Source organism: Pan paniscus, chromosome 1, assembly GCF_029289425.2.
Source record: "Pan paniscus chromosome 1, NHGRI_mPanPan1-v2.0_pri, whole genome shotgun sequence".
Taxonomy (NCBI): Eukaryota; Metazoa; Chordata; class Mammalia; order Primates; family Hominidae; genus Pan; species Pan paniscus.
In genome coordinates this window covers 98,764,902-98,782,987 of record NC_073249.2, presented here as the reverse complement: position 1 = coordinate 98,782,987, position 18,086 = coordinate 98,764,902, and the positions used below count along the sequence as shown (strand labels likewise).

Genomic DNA, 18,086 nt, shown 5'->3' with positions numbered 1-18,086 from the left:
TGTAACTAGCAGCCTCTGGCTTGTTTTCTACTCCCTGTCCCTCAGGATAAAATGTTGATATTGCTCATTTTCCTCATTTCCAACATTGTTTTAAAACAAGTACTTCTTTTACAGGCTTGAAAAATCTCAAATAAACGCTAAGAAAAGGGAGTAGGAAGAACAAGGAGTTGAGCCCTTGAAAGATGACAGTGGTCTTCTTGCCTTCATGCTTGGCCCTCTCTCCTCAAAAGGGCAACGTTGGTACAAAATTCCATCTCAGCCACTTTCGAGGAGTTATCTTCATTAGCTATATCCATCCTTTAATCCAACACACACCTGCAATGATTACTGTGCAACTATTTTGCTTAATTTTTTATTTGAAAAAATGTATTTAAAAGTCCAACAACTTTTTAATATAAATTACGACTCTCAAACCCATTCCCATCACTTTATTAGTGATGGTAGCATACGTATTAGAGAAGGTAGCTAAAGGCAAGAGAGCACCAAAGGAAAAAGACTGTGTCCAAAGAACAGGTATTAGAATGAGGCCGAAGATCACGGTGACCAGAGATTTCTAGGAGTCTCTAACCTTTCCACCCTATCCTGTTAACCCTTTAGATCTCTAGTATAACACTCAGGCTACTGAGGTATTTTAGAGCAACAAGCTGGGTTACTTTCAGAGCAACCAGCTTGAATGGAACTGAGAGTAAATTGGGAATGTATGACCAATCTTAGACCCTGAAAAATGGCAGAAAATACATGGAAATTTGAAAAAAAAAAAAAAAAAAAAAAGAATAGAACCTCAGTCACTGTTCTGTAGGGATAAGCAAACTGAATGGGTGGTGGAATTGGCAGAATGGATACCAGTTCCTACATTCCTGACCCCACTACCCTAAAACAGGATGTTTCCTGTTGCAAAGCTAATGAGACCCCACCCTTCTTGTCTCAGAGCAGGCAGGAGCTCATCTGTCTTGTTCTGCCTTCCTAATTACCCTGGAAGGGCCAGAACGAAGAACACCTGAGAATACTGAAAGTGCCTAAAGACCCCTGCTCCTACGTTGTTTTCCCATTTAAAGCAGACTCTTCAGCCAGGGGGCAGTGGGACCTGGTCTTCAGACAAAACTCCCTGAGTCTAATGTGTGTCTAGGACTAGGGCACAGAAATAGAGCTTAAAATTTGGGGAGGATAAGGAGTGTATCTACTGCTTCTCTCTCCCCTTTCCCCAATCCTACCATACCCTGTTCATATCTCTACACTGCAGGAACCACTTCTCCAGAGGGCGAGAATGGAGGAGGGGGACCTGTCCATCACAGCAACATGCGAACACAAGCAAAACACTGAATAAAGAATTGTTTGGAGATTATGTGCAGCCCTACTGAGCCTCATTTATATGGGCTCCTAGTTGATCCATGGCTCGGGCTTAAGATGAGTAACATGATGAGGGTAGCGTGCCAAGCAGAAATCACTTCAGAGAAAAATATCTTGACTTTAGAGTTGTGGTTCTCAAATGGAGGCGATTTTGCCCCCTAGGAGAAATTTGGCAATGTATAGAGACATTTTTGGTTGTCATAACTAGAGTGGGCCAGGGATGCTGCTAAATATCCTGTAATGCACAAAATAGGAAACAGGTTTTCCTTACAAAGAACACTTCAGCCCAAAATGTCAAAGGCATCTCGGTTGTGAAACCCTGTTCTAGATAGAGCCTCTCCCTGCTCCCGTGCTGTGAGGATCTTAAGACTCCTAAACTCACAGATGATTGTTTTCAACCTATTTATCTCACCATCCTCAATGATCAGAAGTCCACCTTGAGATGGACTTACTCCTAGTTCTGCCGCATTCTGGGTTTCTTTCCAGACCCCTCTTCCTCCTCTCACCTGGGCCAGCAGGGAGGTTGGCAGAGGGCAGGAAAGATGCCCCAAAACTTAAATGGAATGTCATCAGGTGAAGAGCTACCTCTTACCTTAACTCTTATTCGGTGGGAAACAAGGTTCCTAATAGGGATAGAGTTAAGGGCGGAGGCAACAGCAGGATGAGGATAATTGAGAGAACCTGAATTAAATTTTTAATATTTTAAAAAAGGAAAGTTGCTGGGAAGCTGGTAAACAGAAACAGAAGATTAGAGGCCTAACTAGAGAAAGAGACACTGGTGTTAGCAGAGAGATATTGAGGGGCTGTAAGCCTAAGGTTTGAAATCTAAAGATAGAGTGGAAAAGGGAGTAGGCACCCCCACCAGCCCCTGCTTGACATCTGCTTTAGTTCATTCCAGGAGGAAGGAGGAGAAGGGCAGGGAGGTAGGGAGCTTCTCAGCAAAGCCAGCTTCAGCTTTGATAATCTCACCCACCTACCCCATTTAAGGAGTTCCAGGTTTAAGAGTTTAAAAACAGGTGGCACCCAGACCATCATTCAGGAGACAGGAACTCATTCCAGGTTCCTAGAGAACTCCTATCTCAGACCTGAGGGTTTCCAGGGCTTCAGCTGAGCTCCTCTGGCTAACCAGTAGTCACTTGATCAGTCCTGCTGCCTTGACCCCATCTCCAGGAGGGGCTATAGCCAGAGGGAGTAGAGGGAGTCCAGCCCCCAAGCCTTGTGAGGCACTGTTAGGCAGATAGGGAAAAGAGGGGTCCTTAGATCACTGGTTCAAGGAGGGATCTGGTAGGGGCAGCATTTCTTCTGGGCTGGAAACAGAATGGGGGTTTCAAGATGGCAGAACCTGAAATAAAAAAAAAGTTTTTCTTAAAGAAGATTAGCCTCAAAGAAAACCAAGGCTTTAGGAAGAAGGCACTACCTAGCGCAGACTTTAAGCTATTTCCACAGTGTGTTCTTTACTTCTGTCTGCACAACACCCTCTCAGTCTTTCTATATCCTACATTCTTTTTTTTTTTTTTTGAGACGGAATCTCACTCTGTTGCCCAGGCTGGAGTGCAGTGGCGCAATCTAGACTCACTGCAACCTCTACCTCCCGAGTTCAAATGATTCTTCGGCCTCAGCCGCCTGAGTAACTGGGATTACAGGCGTGTGCCATCATGCCTGGCTAATTTTTGTACTTTTAGTAGAGACAGGGGTTCACCATGTTGGCCAGGCTGGTCTCAAACTCCTGACCTCAAGTCATCTGCTGACCTCGGCCTCCCAAAGTGCTGGGATTATAGGCGTTAGCCACCATGCCCGGCCTAGATCCTACATTCTTGAATCTTCCCTTCTAATTCCTATCTCCCATTCTTTTTTTATATTTTGAGATAGAGTCTCGCTCTATCACACAGGCTGGAGTGCAGTGGCGCGATCTCAGCTCACTGTAACCTCCGCCTCCCGGGTTCAAGTGATTCTCATGCCTCAGCCTCCCAGGTAGATGGGACTACAGGAGCACGCCACTGTGCCCGGCTAATTTTTGTATTTTTTGGTAGATACAGGGTTTTGCCTCGTTGGCCAGGCTGGTCTTGAACTCCTGGCCTCAAGTGATCCACCCATCTCGGCCTCCTAAAGTGCTGGGATTACAGGCATAAGCCACCATGCCCGGCCACACCTCCCTTTCTTGCATAAGATCAGGGTTCTGAGTCAGGGTATCAGGTTGTGCTGTTATGGGGGCTGAGGTGTTGGATGGGTTTCTCTAATCACTCACCATTCCATTATTGGAGCTATAAGCCCCTAGAATTGCTCCATGGCCTATCTCGGTTTCCCTTGGATCTCATCTGCTCCTGAACTGCACCTGTCTGTAAAAAAACCGATGTGAGACACCTTCTAAGTCTTCATATCCTACAGTAAGAACTCTACTTTGTGCCTTCCAGGGAAGAGGCTGACGCCATCTCCTTGACAATAGCAGCCATCTGCTAACCACCATTCCTCCTAGGGGAGTCTCAATGCCTCTTTTCACACTGGCCTTCATGAGGATGAGGTAAAATGGGTCTTTTACTAATAATATTCCCTCACAGTGGATTCTCCCCTATATATCTGAGTTTCAGGATCTGAGAAAAGACTATCTCTAGACCCATTTCCCTTATTTTGGGAACAGAAGCGCATCTTAGACATTATTTAGGATGAAGGTGCTCAGCTTTTTTCCTGTCCCAACACTCCTAAATATATGATTTACTGTGGCACTGAGATAGCAGTTCTTAATTAGGAGAAGGGAGAGTTATAAGTTTTTGGAAAAAGCCCTCCAACTATTAAGATATATATACCCCCTACCCCAGTGAAGAACAATCTGCTAAGTTGTAAAGATGAGAGAACCTAGGCCCAGACACCTAAAATGCCAGGTCTCGGGTTTCCACAACTGGTGACCAGGACTAGAATCCCAGGTTTTTACTTCCCCATTGAGTATTTTCATATGTCCCTAGCTTGAACTTTCAAAAAGAGGGAACGGTTATAGACCTCACCCCTGTATCAACCTCTCCCCATTTCCTTGTTACCATGGCAAGTCCATCTCCGGCCCCCATCTCCCCTGAGCCAATGTGAGTCAGGTGGACAAAATTCATTGGTTCCCCAATCATGGTCCGGTCAATCCGTCTTCTCTTCTTCTTCTGCTTGGAGAAGATAAGGAGTCATGTCTTAAGGCCCCTCCTCCAGTCAGCACGGAGGAAGGGAAAAGAGTCTTCAAAACCACTGAAAAGCTAAGGGCCTGGTGGGAAGAGGGGATGTGGCATTTTAACAGGGAAATCACTGGGGCATGAAAGACAAAGCTGGAACAACAAAAGCACACAGAAGACATGAACCAGAGTAGTGAGGGCAGTGGCCTGCAGAGTGAACACTGGACAAAGAAAGGACATGTCAAAGTCACCTCTGACTGATGACGAAATAATGGGGAAAACTGACAGGTATGCAGCTCCACCTACAAACCCCACCCAGCTCAGAATGGACAGGAACAGGAGGTAATAGCTAGGACTATTCACTTCTTCCATCACCCAGTCCCCTTTGTTCCACATATACAGCTGCCTGACCATCGAAGCTCCTGACACAGAGGGAGGCAAGAAGTGTGCTTTTTTAGATGGCAGATCCTAGATGGTGTGGCTACCTCACAGCACACGGTAACTGACTGCTCTTTGGGTTAGGATGGGGGGTGGGGAGACTCACCGGCTGGGGTTTCTCTACCACACAGCAGCCCAGTTTGTGCCAAAATTCACTCATGTTCCCTGATGGTTCCAGCTTCACTCCTCTGTCTGAGGCCCCAAAGGGCTCTATCCCTGGTGTTTGGACAACCCACTCCTCACTCTCCCCAGATACACCACCACCCTGGGTTCACTCAGCCGGATGGGTCCAGACAAAGTGGAATCCCTGGAACCTTTAACTGAGCAGTGAAGGTCAGTGTCTCAGAGCCTGAGAGATGAACAGGACCAGAGAGAGAGGTGGGCAGGCAGGCACAAGGTTATGTCTTCCTCAGACTCGGAACCCTGGATTAGAAGAAAGTAAAAAGAAAGATCAGTGAGAAATCTCCCCCTCCCCCAATCCTTGAGAAACCTCCTGATGAGCCTATATCTTCCCAGTCCTCCCTGAGAGGCCCTAGACCTGTACACCAACACTCATTCCCAAACACTATGAACCTCAGTTTGACTCTAAAAAAAAGGAACAGAACCAAAAGGACACCAAGGGGTTAAGGAGCAGTGGCTGGTGGTACCAAGGGAGAGGAAGGGGGCTAGAAGCACTTAGAGTTAAGAGGATGGGCGAGGACCAAAGGATAGTGGCAGAAATTAGCAAAGTTTGGGGTGATACAAGCTCCAGCTCCCTTCTCTCTGAGTTTAGGGCAGAAGGGGAGGGGCATTTAAGTGACTCTGAAGAGGAAATAGTGGTTTTTTGTTCTCACAAACAAGGTCTCCACCCTGTCCCTGCCTTTTTTCTTACCTTGCCCTGAACGCCTAGAGTTTCTTTAAGAACAGGAGAGCCCTGGACCACTGAGGTCCTAGGAGACTAACTGGCAGGTTGGCCCTCAGGAAAGACTTTCTACAATAAGGAATTTCTTCCCTTTCTGTTTGCTGCCCTATTCCTCCTGATTTCCCTCCAGTGAAATCCAATCCCTCCCAGAAGCCAGTCAGCAGTTCCTTTATTACCTGACCTTGAGATCCTTCCTGAAGGCTGTGTACATTCTGTTTATCTGTGTCCTGTATCACTGCACTCCTGTGTGTACACCTCTGTTTGCACATGCGTGGCATGGCCATATCTCCACGTGTGTCCAGTACAGATCATCTGTGTACAGGTTGTGGGTACATGTGCCAGGTATCTTCTGTCCCATGAGGAATATTTTCCCCACCGTCCACATGTCCTATCTGCCACTCTGCTCTGCCTCACACCCTATAGGGCCCAGGCTCCCCTCCAGCTGTGACCTGTTCTCCCCTCCCTCCTCACCAATTCTATCCTCAAGCTTCATCAGTGAACCAGACATAAGGAACTTTCCAATAGTACTAGTGTCCAAGGAAGAACTTCCTCCCTTCTCACTACTGCCAGCCAGGGTAGGACACATCTGGGTTTCTTCTTAGACTCACTTGCATTTCCCCAGTCCTATAGTACAGACAATCTCAAAGATTCCAAAAAGGGCAGTTTCATAAATATGACACTTTAACATGAACAGCAATCTCCCTTTCTTGCAGGCCGGGAACCCTGATGCTTTGGCACCCTAGACCGATTAAAAAACAAGAGATAGGCCGGGCGTGGTGGCTCACGCCTGTAATCCCAGCACTTTGGGAGGCCAAGGTGGGCGGATCACCTGAGGTCAGGAGTTCCAGACCAGCCTGGCCAACATGGTGAAACCCCATCTCTGCTAAAAATACAAAAGATTAGCTGGGCGTGGTGGCGGATGCCTGTAATCCCAGCTACTTGGGAGGCTGAGGCAGGAGAATCGCTTGAACCGGAGATTGCAGTGAGCCGAGATCGCCATTGCACTCCAGCCTGGGCAACAAGAGCGAAACTCCGCCTCAAAAAAAACACACACACAAAAAGGAGATAGCAGGGTGTGGTAGCATGTGCCTGTCATCCCAGCTACTGGGGAGGCTGAGGCAGGAGGATCACTTGAGCCCAAGAGTTGCGGCTACAGTGAGCCATGTTTGCACCCCTGCACTCCAGCCTGGGTGACAGGACAAGACCCTGTCTCAAATACAAAACACACACACACACACACACACACACACACACAGAGGCTTTTTTTTTTTTTTTTTTAACAGCCTTGAGATGAGATCACACAAACACTCAAATGTAGCTTCTAGGGGAGGGGAGAACCCAGGAGGCTGGGCTTTCTCTTACTTCTCTTCTCACCACTGGAAGGGAGGAGTAAACAGAAGGAGCGGAAGCTAAAACACGCTGTCCAGAGAGGGGCGCTGTGGTCAGTGGGACGTCAGTGAGTCAGTCATAGGGTTTGTCCTGATGGTGGTGGTGGCAGGTGGTAAGGGTTGGGGAAAAATGAAGAATTAGAGGAAACCCCCAACACCAGCAGGCAGGCTGTACTGTGACTAGACTCTCCCTCAACATCCCCCACTCTGCTCAAAGCTGAGGGACAGAGGTGGATAGTGCTGGGAGGGAAGAGAAGAGAGGGGGAGGAGAAGGAAAGAGGGAAAGGGGCAGTGGAGAGAACAAGGCCATTTCTGTTTCTTTTCCAGGGACCTGACCAGAGCTGGGTGGAGGGAAAGCGTGTGTGTGGGACTTGGCATGAAATGACCAATGATGACGAGAAGTGACCAGGAAATTCCATTCCCTAGGACATTAGGGTCTCTGAAACTTGAGGGTGGGGTCAGAGTGTGAAGAAGACAGGTCAGGGTGAATGTGATGGTAGCGCAGGGCAGTGGGGGATGGGAACAAAGCCAGAAAAGGAAGTAAGAGCCACTGGCGGCCACTCTTCTTTAAAGCAGCCAGAAGAGAGTGGGTTGAGGAAAAATGAAGTCCTGAGCTGGTCAGCCCAGGCGGAAGAGCCACCCGATTCCAACCCCACAGTGAATAGGGAAGGGGCTGAGAAAACAGGAGGGATGAGGATTAGACCTCATAAGGCCACGTCCTGAGAGCCAAGTGGTGCTCAGAACTCGACCTCTCTGAGTTCCAAATGGCAAGAGTGAAATATGGAACCGGGAAAGCCACCCCCCGCCCCCACCAAGATCACACTAGGACTTGAGGGTCTCAGAGCTGTTGGGAGGTGAGCAGAAGGGATGGGAAAGAGGTGCCAGGGAGGAAGGATGTACAGGCTAGTTCTCTGGTCCTATTCGGGCCCCAAACCGGTTCTCCCGGTCCCACCGCCTCTGGCCCTAAGGCCTCCAACCCGCGGCCTGACAAGCCCTCACATGAAGCAGCTGGAGAGAAAGAAAGAATCGAGAGAATGGCATGGGCAATTCTGGCTAGAAGCCCGGGGCAGCAGCTGGTCCCTGTGTGGAGACCCCGAGACATGGAGGGCTGCTGAGGGACTCTGGAGAAGCGGAGTGGACTCCATATTTCAGCCAAGTGACAGGCCCAACACCAACCTTCCCCTTCCCCAGGAAAGGTCTTCTGGGGGCTTAAGAGGAAAGAGGGCTAGGCCCTAAGCCTCCCCTCCCCAAATATATTCAATCACACAGATTCCATATCTGTCTCCCCCCCACTACACAACTCTACCTAGACGTTCTCTGCTGTTCCCAACCCTTAACCGGACTGGGACCTCTCTGGGAATCTTTCGGACCCTCTCCCTCCCACCTCCCCCAACATTCCAGTTCCTTCTTTTCCTTCTACTCTTCAGCGGCCTCAGCCTGCGCACCCCAGGAGCGTGGATGACTACGGCCACCCCGGGCGCGCACCCCTTTCCCACCACCCCAGCATCTCTGCAGCCCAGGACACCCGCCTCCCCCACACCCCGCATCCGGTGTGTCTCCGCCTGGCCCGGCCGGCGCGGCAGGCGGGCCAGGTGACCAACTGCACGGCCTCACCTGCTCTTCTCCACCATCCAGACGTTCAGCTACAGCTGGTGGGGGTGAGGGACTCTGCTCCGTGGCCGCTAGTGTGGGCTTCCCGGGCTAGCTCTGCGGCGAGGTGGGGGAGCCGAGTACGAGCCGGCAGAGGTGGGGCCGGCTGAGGGCGGAAGCGGCGGCGAAGCGATTACGAAACCCGTCCGGCTCGGAGCCGGGCGCACTGCTCCCCTCTGGACTGCGGAGGCACTGCACTGCGCGGGACGTGGGAAGGTGCCTCTGCCGCCCCTCAAGGCCGCCGCCCCTGCGGGGAGAACTGGAGAATGCGGACACCTAGATGAGGGCCTGGCACCCAAGCTGGGGCCCCCGGAATCTCACGTTCCCTTTACTCGCCAGGCATTTCGGGGCAAAACGAAGCGGAGCCCCCCAAACCCCCAGACCTAACCAAGTTCAGAGATTCGCAGAAGCACGCCCCCCACCCCAAATTTATTGTGCTCTACCCAAAATGGAATAGGACTAGGTTTATTTACCCATTGTGAGGGTAGAGAGGCGAGTCTGGAGGAGCAGGGATTGGGAGAAGGGGTGGAAAAATACTCTGATTCTTAAAAATACTTTGTAACCTAAAGTCCTTAAATTGTGGAAGAAAGGAACACTCCTCCTTTCCATTGTAGTCTAGAGTTAAGATTTCAAATCCATAAATTAGAGGACCTAAAATTAGAGGGCAATTAACTGCTCATTCATTGGGCCCCCAGTCAGCACGGGGGTGCTGGAAGAGATCGGGAATAATAGCGCAGACCAATGAGCCTAGGGAGATGCTTTCATCGTCTCTCCTTCCCTCAAGTGTTCTGGAACCTATCATTTGAATTAGCCGAGTCAGGCAGGAGGGGGCGGGGAATCCTTCCGCCCTTCTTAGGAGGGGCTGCATTGCAGGGGGAGAGTGAACTGACAGACTCAGTCACTGAAGAGGGAAAAGGAGTGAGAAGACAAAGCCGTCAAAGCCCCAACAGCTTTGTATTTCTCCAGCCCGGCGCAGACCCCGGAGCTCCCGAGGCACTCCCTCCATCTTTGGAACACGCCGGTAATTGATTGATAACAGGTAAACCAAACTGAGGGAGGGGCAGGGGGCTGCAAAGATAGAAGAGCGGCTGCTTATGGTTAGATTGAAAGACCCCACATGAGGTGGGGGACAGCTGAAGAGGAGAGAAGGGGGCGCTATGAACAATGGGTAGTTATTTCTTCACAGCATCCATGCCTTGTTACCTTATACAGACCATTAATTTCTAACAATTTACTTGTAGTTATTTCTCAGCACCTACCTCATTTCAAGTATCCTTTTCTGTAATTTATTGTCCTGTGTATTTAATATCTTCAGTCTACTTATCTTCCTTTTCAAACCATAATTTGTTTTACCAGCTGTTTAATTTTTAGTCCTACTGTATCTCTCTGTCCTCTACTTCCCTATACTTGCAATTTTTTTCTGTAGTGTTCTATGTTTCTCTGTAGGAGGGAGTTTGGGAGGGGGTTATATGGGATAATGTTGGGTGTAATCCTGACCTTTCTTTGGATAATCTCTTTCATTCCACCTCGAATCTTTGCTCCAAAGAAAGAGGGAGCCTAGGGTAGGAAAGGTGGGGGCCTCTGTGTTGGAGAACTGCCTGATTCCATAGTGAAATCAGTATAGCCCACAGGAGCTAGGTATGGGGACAGATTCTGGAAAAGAATGATTTGCAGCTCAGTGGAATTGGTGGAGGAATGCTAATAGGAAAATCCAAGCTCTGACTGAGGCACACATTATGAGATGTCAGAGAGGTTCTGCTCCCCTCTACCACCACCACCACCTTGTCCTTCCCCCTTCCCCATGGTGGCAGCATGACACAGCAAGGCCCTGTTGAGTAGGCCTTGGATGCCCACAAAGGGTCTGGACAAAGGATATTTGGGCGTGTCTGTGTGGCTCCGAGAGTGTATCTTTCTAATCTATACATTTGCTAATCATGTATCTCTAAGAACAGAGTGATAATTAGATATTGCCTTTGCCTAAAATACCCGGATAATTTAAAGTGAAGGATAGTGGGAAGCATTTATTGAACATATATTGTGGTACAAGGCACTGTCAAAACCCTTTAAGTAAATGATACCATTTAAGATAATGAAAGATGTAAAGATAGATGAAGTAGGGCTGGAGAGCATTTGTGGAGGGGAAGGGGAAGCTAGCCAAAAAAGGATCTTTTGCGAAATTTGGAGTATTTGATAATTAAATCCATACTATATTAAATCAAAAATGTCATTACTATTTACATTAGTGAATAGCATTTTAACTTCAATTTTCTGTGTAGTATTACTTTATGTTCTTGACTTGATTTTAATGCCACGTATGTTTGCATGCATGTCTTTCTTGAATGTATTTGGTACCCTGTGTACATGTCTCTGGGTCAATGACATAGAGATTTTAGGCCTTTTGAGTTAATATTTCATAAAATTTGCTTTAGCTTTTTAAATTGCAAGATAGCTCTACCAAACACTCACGGACTGTTTGAGCAGTTTTTTATACATACTCTGGTTGTAAGAAAAGGAGTCAGTTTGTCGAAGAGCTTTTTTTTTTTTCTCAGATTCTAGCTTGCTCTACTGCCCTTTGCTTTTCCCCATTCAGATCACAATTACAGGAACAATCACCTAACCCACAGAAAATCTATTCTTCGGCAACTAAGAATTCTTTTAAGTTTTGGGAATACTGGTATAGGGTTATATAAAGCTGTTGGCAACTATCCATGTACAACACAAAAAGGGATGGGATCAGATTGGGAATTATGAGACCTGGATTCTATACAAACTGGCTGGAAGTCTTCCCAAGTCATTAATTTCTAAGATGTCTTCTAGTTTTAAAATTCTATGATTTTTCCCCCCATGATTCTATTTTTTTTTTTTTTAAAGATGGAGTCTCGCTCTGTTGCCCAGGCTGGAGTGCAGTGGTGCAATCTTGGCTCACTGCAACCTCCGCCTCCTCAGTTCAAGCGATTCTCCTGCCTCAGCCTCCCGAGTAGCTGGGATTATAGGCGCCTGCCACCACACCTGGCTAATTTTTGTATTTTGAGTAAAGACGGGGTTTCACTATCTTGGCCAGGCTGGTCTCGAATTCCTGACCTTGTGATCCACCTGCCTCGGCCTCCCAAAGTGCTGAGATTACAGGCGTGTGCCACCGCGCCTGGCCCCATGATTCTATTTTTTAAAGAGCCTATAATGTGCCCTGCATTATACTAAACTCATTCTGGAGAAGACTTGTCAGGGAGGATAGAGAAAAGAACCCAGCTAGCTGTGAAAATAACTGGTAACAGTAAGAATCCCTGTAGCCACAAGTCCATAACAGTATTGACTCCTAGGGTATGCTTCTTGGAATCTCTATAGTCCCAGATTTAAGCAGTGGGTGGTTGGTTAATGGATACAACCATTTTTTGTAGCTCTCTTTCTGCACACGTCTCTGCAAAGTACTATGGAGATTATCAGAGTTGGGTATCATAGGATGATGACCTCACCTTTCCAACATGCTCCCCGACCCTGCTGCAATCCCGGCATCACCCTCCTTCTAAGCAGCTTCTCTGCTGAGTAATGCTCAGTTCCCAGGGTTTATTTTGGAACTTAAACTAAGAAAAAGAACAACTCAGAATTCACTTTCAACATTAAAAACATCCTAGCCTACCCACTCACCATTCCTGAAGCCCCCACACACTCACACATCACTGTGTTCTAGATTAACACTTTCTTTTTCTGCCTTAGTACAGTCATTTCACATTATACTGGAGCATTCTGGAACCTATTTAAGGCCATTATTTAGGAGTCTCTGGCCTGGTGAGACCCAATAGGGTGTGTTGGAGAAAGGCCTTTTGAAACTTGGGGTTCTGTTTTTGGAGGTGATAGAATGTTCTTTCTGCTCCTTTGGGAACATTTCAACTAATGCTTCTTTTTTAAATTTTTATTTATTTATTATTATTATTATTGAGACGGAGTCTTGCTCTTTCACCCAGGCTGGAGTGCAGTGGCGCTATCTCAGCTCACCGCAAGCTCCGCCTCCCAGGTTCGCGCCATTCTCCTGCCTCAGCCTCCCAAGTAGCTGGGACTACAGGCGCCCACCACCGCGCCCGGCTTAATATTTGTACTTTTAGTAGAGACGGGGTTTCACCGTGTTAGCCAGGATGGTCTCAATCTCCTGACCTCGTGATCCACCCGCCTCGGCCTCCCAAAGTGCTGGGATTACAGGCGTAAGCCACCACGCCCGACCACAACTAATGCTTCTTGACCCTTGGCTAGTAAGTAGCAGGGTGGAGGCTGTAGGCAGCTCTAATAGTCCTATAATATCAGGCAGGGCTTGGGTAGAATGAGTAGAGAAAGTGATAGATCCATTAACGCATGGAAGAGTATCTGATTCTGTTAAAAGACCTTCTTCCAATCTGAAGTTTACTTTAAATCCAAATGGATTTCCAATCCATTTGCTCTCATTATCATCAGTATACTCGAGCACTGGGATCAGAGAAAAGAGATCCCTGTTACAGCATAGGAAAGTTATTTATTTATTTATTTATTTATTATTACTTTTTTTGAGATGGAGTTTCGCTCGTTGCCCAGGCTGGAGTGCAATGGCGAGATCTCGGCTCACTGCAACCTCCACCTCCCAGGTTCAAGCAATTTTCCTGCCTCAGCCTCCCAAATAACTGGGATTACAGGCATGCGCCACCTCATCTGGCTAATTTTGTATTTTTAATAGAGACAGGATTTCACCATGTTGGTTGGGCTGGTCTTGAACTCCTCACCTCCTGATCTGCCTGCCTCAGCCTCCCAAAGTGCTGGGATTATAGGCGTAAGCCACTGCAGCTGGCCAGGAAAGTTCTTTTAGCACCTGGGTTTTGTTCTGAAGGAGAGGTAGGCTAGAGAGAAATGGATTGTTAAGGCTTACCTGTGGGCTAATATATGGGAATGGCAAGGTATTAATTAAATAGTGAGGGAAAGTTAATCAGCAGCCTTGAATGGCTTTGTGTACAAAGCCCACCACTTGTGTACAGAGAAAGTAGATTGGTTTTTACCCTTGGGGAAACTCCTAGGTATGGGGACAGATTCTGGAAAAGAATGATTATTTGCAACTCAGTGGAACTGGTGAGGGAATGCTAATAGGAAAATCCAAGCTCTGACTGAGGCACGCATGGTGAGATGCCAGAGAGCTTCTGCTCCCCTCTACCACCACCTTGTCCTCCCCCTTTCCCCATGGTGGCAGCATGACACAGCAAGGCCCTGTTGAGTAGGCCTTGGATGACCACAAAGGGTCTGGACAAAGGATGTTTGGGCGTGTCTGTGTGGCTCCGAGAGAGTGTATCTTTCTAATCTACATATTTGCTAATCATGTATCTCTAAGAACAGAGTGATAATTAGATATTGCCTTTGCCTAAAATACCCGGATAATTTAAAGTGAAGGATAGTGGGAAGCATTTATTGAATATATATTGTGGTACAAGGCACTGTCAACCCTTTAAGTAAATGATACCGTTTAAGATAATGATAGATGTAAAGATAGATGAAGTAGGGGTGGAGAGCATTTGTGGAGGGGAAGGGGAAGCTAGCCAAAAAAGGGGTCTTTTGCAAAATTTGGAGTATTTGATAATTAAATCCATACTATATTAAATCAAAAATTTCATTACTATTTACATTAGTGAATAGCACTTTAACTTCAATTTTCCGTGTAGTCTTATTTTATGTTCTTGACTTGATTTTAATGCCACATATGCTTGCATGCATGTGTTTCTTGAATGTATTTGGTACCCTGTGTACATGTCTCTGGGTCAATGACATAGAGGTTTTAGGCCTTCTGAGTTAATATTTCATAACATTTGCTTTAGCTTTTTAAATTGCAAGATAGCTCTGCCAAACCCTCAGGGACTATTTGAGCAGTTTTTTATTCATACTCTGGTTGTAAGAAAAGGGGTCAATTTGTCAAAGAGCTTTTTGTTTTTCTCAGATTCTAGCTTGCTCTCTACTGCCCTTTGCTTTTCCCCATTCAGAAGGCAATAAGGCCATCCCTATACATAAAATACATTAACAGTGATCTGTAATCCCAAACTGATGGAGTTAGGTAAAACTCTACAGGGTGTTGAGGGAGATGCTGGAGGAAATAGAGTAGATGAAGCTGAGTAAAAGTTTAAGGAAGTCATCTGGAAGAGGTGAGTTTATAGTAGGATTTAGAAGGCAAGAAGGAAAATAGAAAGCAGAAAAGTCACGGAAGGCCTTTTCACACATACCATGAGCTATTAAACCAAAGTCAGGAGGAAGTCAAATATTTTTAAGTATAATAGGAGTTTGGGCTAGGGGAACGGGGGTTCCTCTATAGACTTGGAGTTTTTTGTTTGTTTTGTTTTGTCTTTTTGTTTTTTGAGACAGGGTCTCACTCTATTCCCCAGGCTGGAGTGCAGTGGCACAATCTCAGCCCACTGGAACCTCTGCTTCCTAGGCTCAAGTGATTCTCCCACTCAGCCTCCCAAGTAGCTGGGACTACAGGCGTGCACCACCAGGCCCAGCTAATTTTTTGTATTTTTTGTAGACGGAGTTTTGCCATGTTGCCCAGGCAGGTCTGGAACTCCTAGTCTCAAGCCATCCGCCTGCCTTAGCCTCCCAAAGTGCTGGGAATACAGGTGTGAGCCACTGAGCTCTTGAATGGAGTCCTGAAATGTGGAAAGTCTTTTTTTTTAGACAGAATCTTGCTCTGTTGCCCAGGTTGGAAGGCTCACTGCAACCTCACCCTGCTGGATTCCAGCAATTCTCGTGCCTCAGCCTCCCTAGTAGCTGGGACCACAGGCACAAACCACCATGCCTGGCTAATTTTTTGTATTTTTAGTAGAGGCAGGGTTTCCCCATGTTGGACAGGCTGGTCTCAAACTCCTGGCCTCAAGTGATCCGCCCACTCTGCCTCCCAAACTTCTGAGATCACAGGCATGAGCCACCACACCTGGCTGAAACGTGGAAAGTATTTTAAGGTGGAGAATGGAGAGAGTTAAGCAAGACAGGAATGAGCATAACTGTGACAGAGGATATACCACTGCTGGGAAGAATGGGCTAGATTTTGGAAGGCCTTGAAAATCAGACCCAAGATCAATTTGATGCAATAGATGGTAAATAAGTCATTCCAAGATGGGAAGAAGTTTAGAAAATAGTAGAAATTCGGCCGGGCGCGGTGACTCACGCCTGTAATCCCAGCACTTTGGGAGGCCGAAGCAGGCAGATCACGAGGTCAGGAGATCGAGACCATCCTGGCTAACATGGTGAAACCCCATCTCTACTAAAAAATACAAAAAATTGGCCGGGCGTGGTGGTGGGCACCTGTAGTCCCAGATACTCGGGAGGCTGAGGCAGGAGAATGGTGTGAGCCCAGGAGGTGGAGCTTGCAGTGAGCCAAGATCGTGCCACTGCACTCCAGCCTGGGCGACAGAGCAAGACTCCGTCTCATTGAGAGAAAAAAAAAAAAAAAAAAAGTAGAAATTCATAATAAAGGGTTTCTGAAGCTTGTCCAAGGGAACTTGGATTCTCTCCAGAGGCAATTGGGGAGGGTGAGTTTCTTTTTTTTCCTCCCCAAATTCCTTTTTACTGGTGGGATTGGAGGATATACAATTTTCTTTAATAGAAAAAAAAAAAAGAAATTCCTTTTTACTGGTATGTGGAGTATCTAAGCAAGGAAAGGCCATGGGCCACAAAGAAGTTGCTGTAGCATGAAGACTGACAAGTGGTTTCTTTCTAGGAAGCTATGAGGGACCCTGTGAGTAGCCAGTACAGTTCCTTTCTTTTCTGGAGGATGCCCATCCCAGAACTGGATCTGTCGGAGCTGGAAGGCCTGGGTCTGTCAGATACAGCCACCTACAAGGTCAAAGACAGCAGCGTTGGCAAAATGATCGGGCAAGCAACTACAGCAGACCAGGAGAAAAACCCTGAAGGTGATGGCCTCCTTGAGTACAGCACCTTCAACTTCTGGAGAGCTCCCATTGCCAGCATCCACTCCTTCGAACTGGACTTGCTCTAAGGCCAAGACTTCTCTCTCCCATCACCTTGCCCTCATTGTCCTCCCTCTCAAGCCCCTTCCTTTCCACTCCTTTCCCATTTTAATCTTGTTCTCTCCCTACTGTGTTGGTGGTGCTGATGAATCTGCCAGAGTTGAGTTCTATGTATTTATTTATCTATCTGTCTACTCCATTTCTCTCAAAAGCCCTCAAGTCACAAAGTAAATGGTTCAAGCAATGGAGTACTGGGTCACAGGGATTCCTCCTTTCCCCCCCAAATATTAACTCCAGAAACTAGGCCTGACTGGGGACACCTGAGAGTAGTATAGTAGTGCAAAATGGAAGACTGATTTTTGACTCTATTTTAATCAGCTTCAGAGATTCCTTAAACCTTCCTAATTTCCTGCTCCAGGGCAGTAAACACAAATATTTCTTCAAGGGGTGATGAAAACCTCGGAAGTTTTAATTTGAGGTTATCTGCTACGAAACAGTATTTCTAAAAGGCTAAAGTGATAAGTCTCTTGCTTTTTTTTGATCCTGCTCTTATATTCTTTTTTTTCCTCAGAGAAATCAGGAGGGTAGTTAGAGGTATAAAACAGGAGGAAATATTATGGAAAATGAAAATAGGGAAAATAATTGAATCATTTTAGAAGTAGCTAATTTCTTTTCTCAAGAGTGTCCCTTCTTCAAACCTACTCACTTTACAACTTTGCTCCTAACTGTGGGTTGAAAACTCTAGCTAAAGAAAGTTATCAAATCTTAACATGCATTCCTACTATTATGATAGTTTTTAAGGTTTCAATTCAGTCTTCTGAACGGCATAAGTCCTATTTTAGCCTTACCTCCTGCATTTGCAATACGTAATACTGATCAGTGGGCACAGTTCTTCAGCTACATTGAGACCCTGAAATGAACAATTATATTCTGACTCGACATCTTGTCCCCAATCCTTCCAAAAATATTGATGGTGATTTGTGCTACCATTTACTCCTTTATTTAATAAAGACATTCAATCCCAGGACTGGAGTCTAGTTTTCTCTCTTCACAAGAAAAGCCATAGAAATCTGAGAAATTAGCCTTGCTTTCACACTTAGCTTATACATCTTTTTTTTCTTTTTTATTTTTGAGACAGGGTCCCACTCTGTCACCCAGGCTGGAGTGCAGTGGCGGGGATCACCGCTCACTGCAACCTCCACCCACCAGGGTCAAGGGATCCTCCCACCTCAGGCTCCCAGGTAGCTGGGATTACAGG

General features: G+C 46.7%; 2 protein-coding genes across 4 annotated transcripts; one reads left to right on the top strand and one right to left on the bottom strand.

The window, feature by feature from the left end:
• Positions 1-338: 338 nt before the first annotated feature.
• CDC42SE1 (CDC42 small effector 1) lies at positions 339-9,330 on the bottom strand. Of its 3 annotated transcripts, none has more exons than XM_008970433.5 (6): positions 8,835-9,330; positions 6,009-6,144; positions 5,038-5,354; positions 4,377-4,487; positions 3,593-3,683; positions 339-2,689 (listed from the first exon to the last, which is right to left on the bottom strand). In XM_008970433.5, the coding sequence occupies exons 3-5, from the start codon at positions 5,089-5,091 to the stop codon at positions 3,609-3,611; spliced, it is 240 nt and encodes a 79-aa protein (XP_008968681.1). In that variant the 5' UTR covers positions 5,092-5,354; positions 6,009-6,144; positions 8,835-9,330; the 3' UTR covers positions 339-2,689; positions 3,593-3,608. The 3 variants fall into 3 exon arrangements, with proteins under 3 accessions (XP_008968681.1, XP_008968682.1, XP_003817332.1); XM_008970434.6 differs by having other exon boundaries at positions 6,014-6,144; XM_003817284.5 differs by lacking the exon at positions 6,009-6,144.
• A 418-nt stretch (positions 9,331-9,748) lies between these two features.
• On the top strand, positions 9,749-17,852 carry MLLT11 (MLLT11 transcription factor 7 cofactor). Its single transcript, XM_003817285.5, has 2 exons — positions 9,749-9,909; positions 16,579-17,852. Exon 2 carries the CDS (start codon positions 16,585-16,587, stop codon positions 16,855-16,857), a length of 273 nt encoding a protein of 90 aa, XP_003817333.3. The 5' UTR covers positions 9,749-9,909; positions 16,579-16,584; the 3' UTR covers positions 16,858-17,852.
• The last annotated feature ends 234 nt before the right edge of the window (positions 17,853-18,086 follow it).

Coding starts and splice junctions, on each gene's coding strand:
- CDC42SE1 (XM_008970433.5), bottom strand. CDS start 5,091: ATGAGTGAATTTTGGCACAAACTGGGCTGCTGTGTGGTAGAGAAACCC. Junction 4,488..5,037: donor TGGTAGAGAAACCCCAGCCG/GTGAGTCTCCCC, acceptor TTCTCCAAGCAG/AAGAAGAAGAGAAGACGGAT. Junction 3,684..4,376: donor CCGGAGATGGACTTGCCATG/GTAACAAGGAAA, acceptor GTTTTTTTACAG/ACAGGTGCAGTTCAGGAGCA.
- MLLT11 (XM_003817285.5), top strand. CDS start 16,585: ATGAGGGACCCTGTGAGTAGCCAGTACAGTTCCTTTCTTTTCTGGAGG.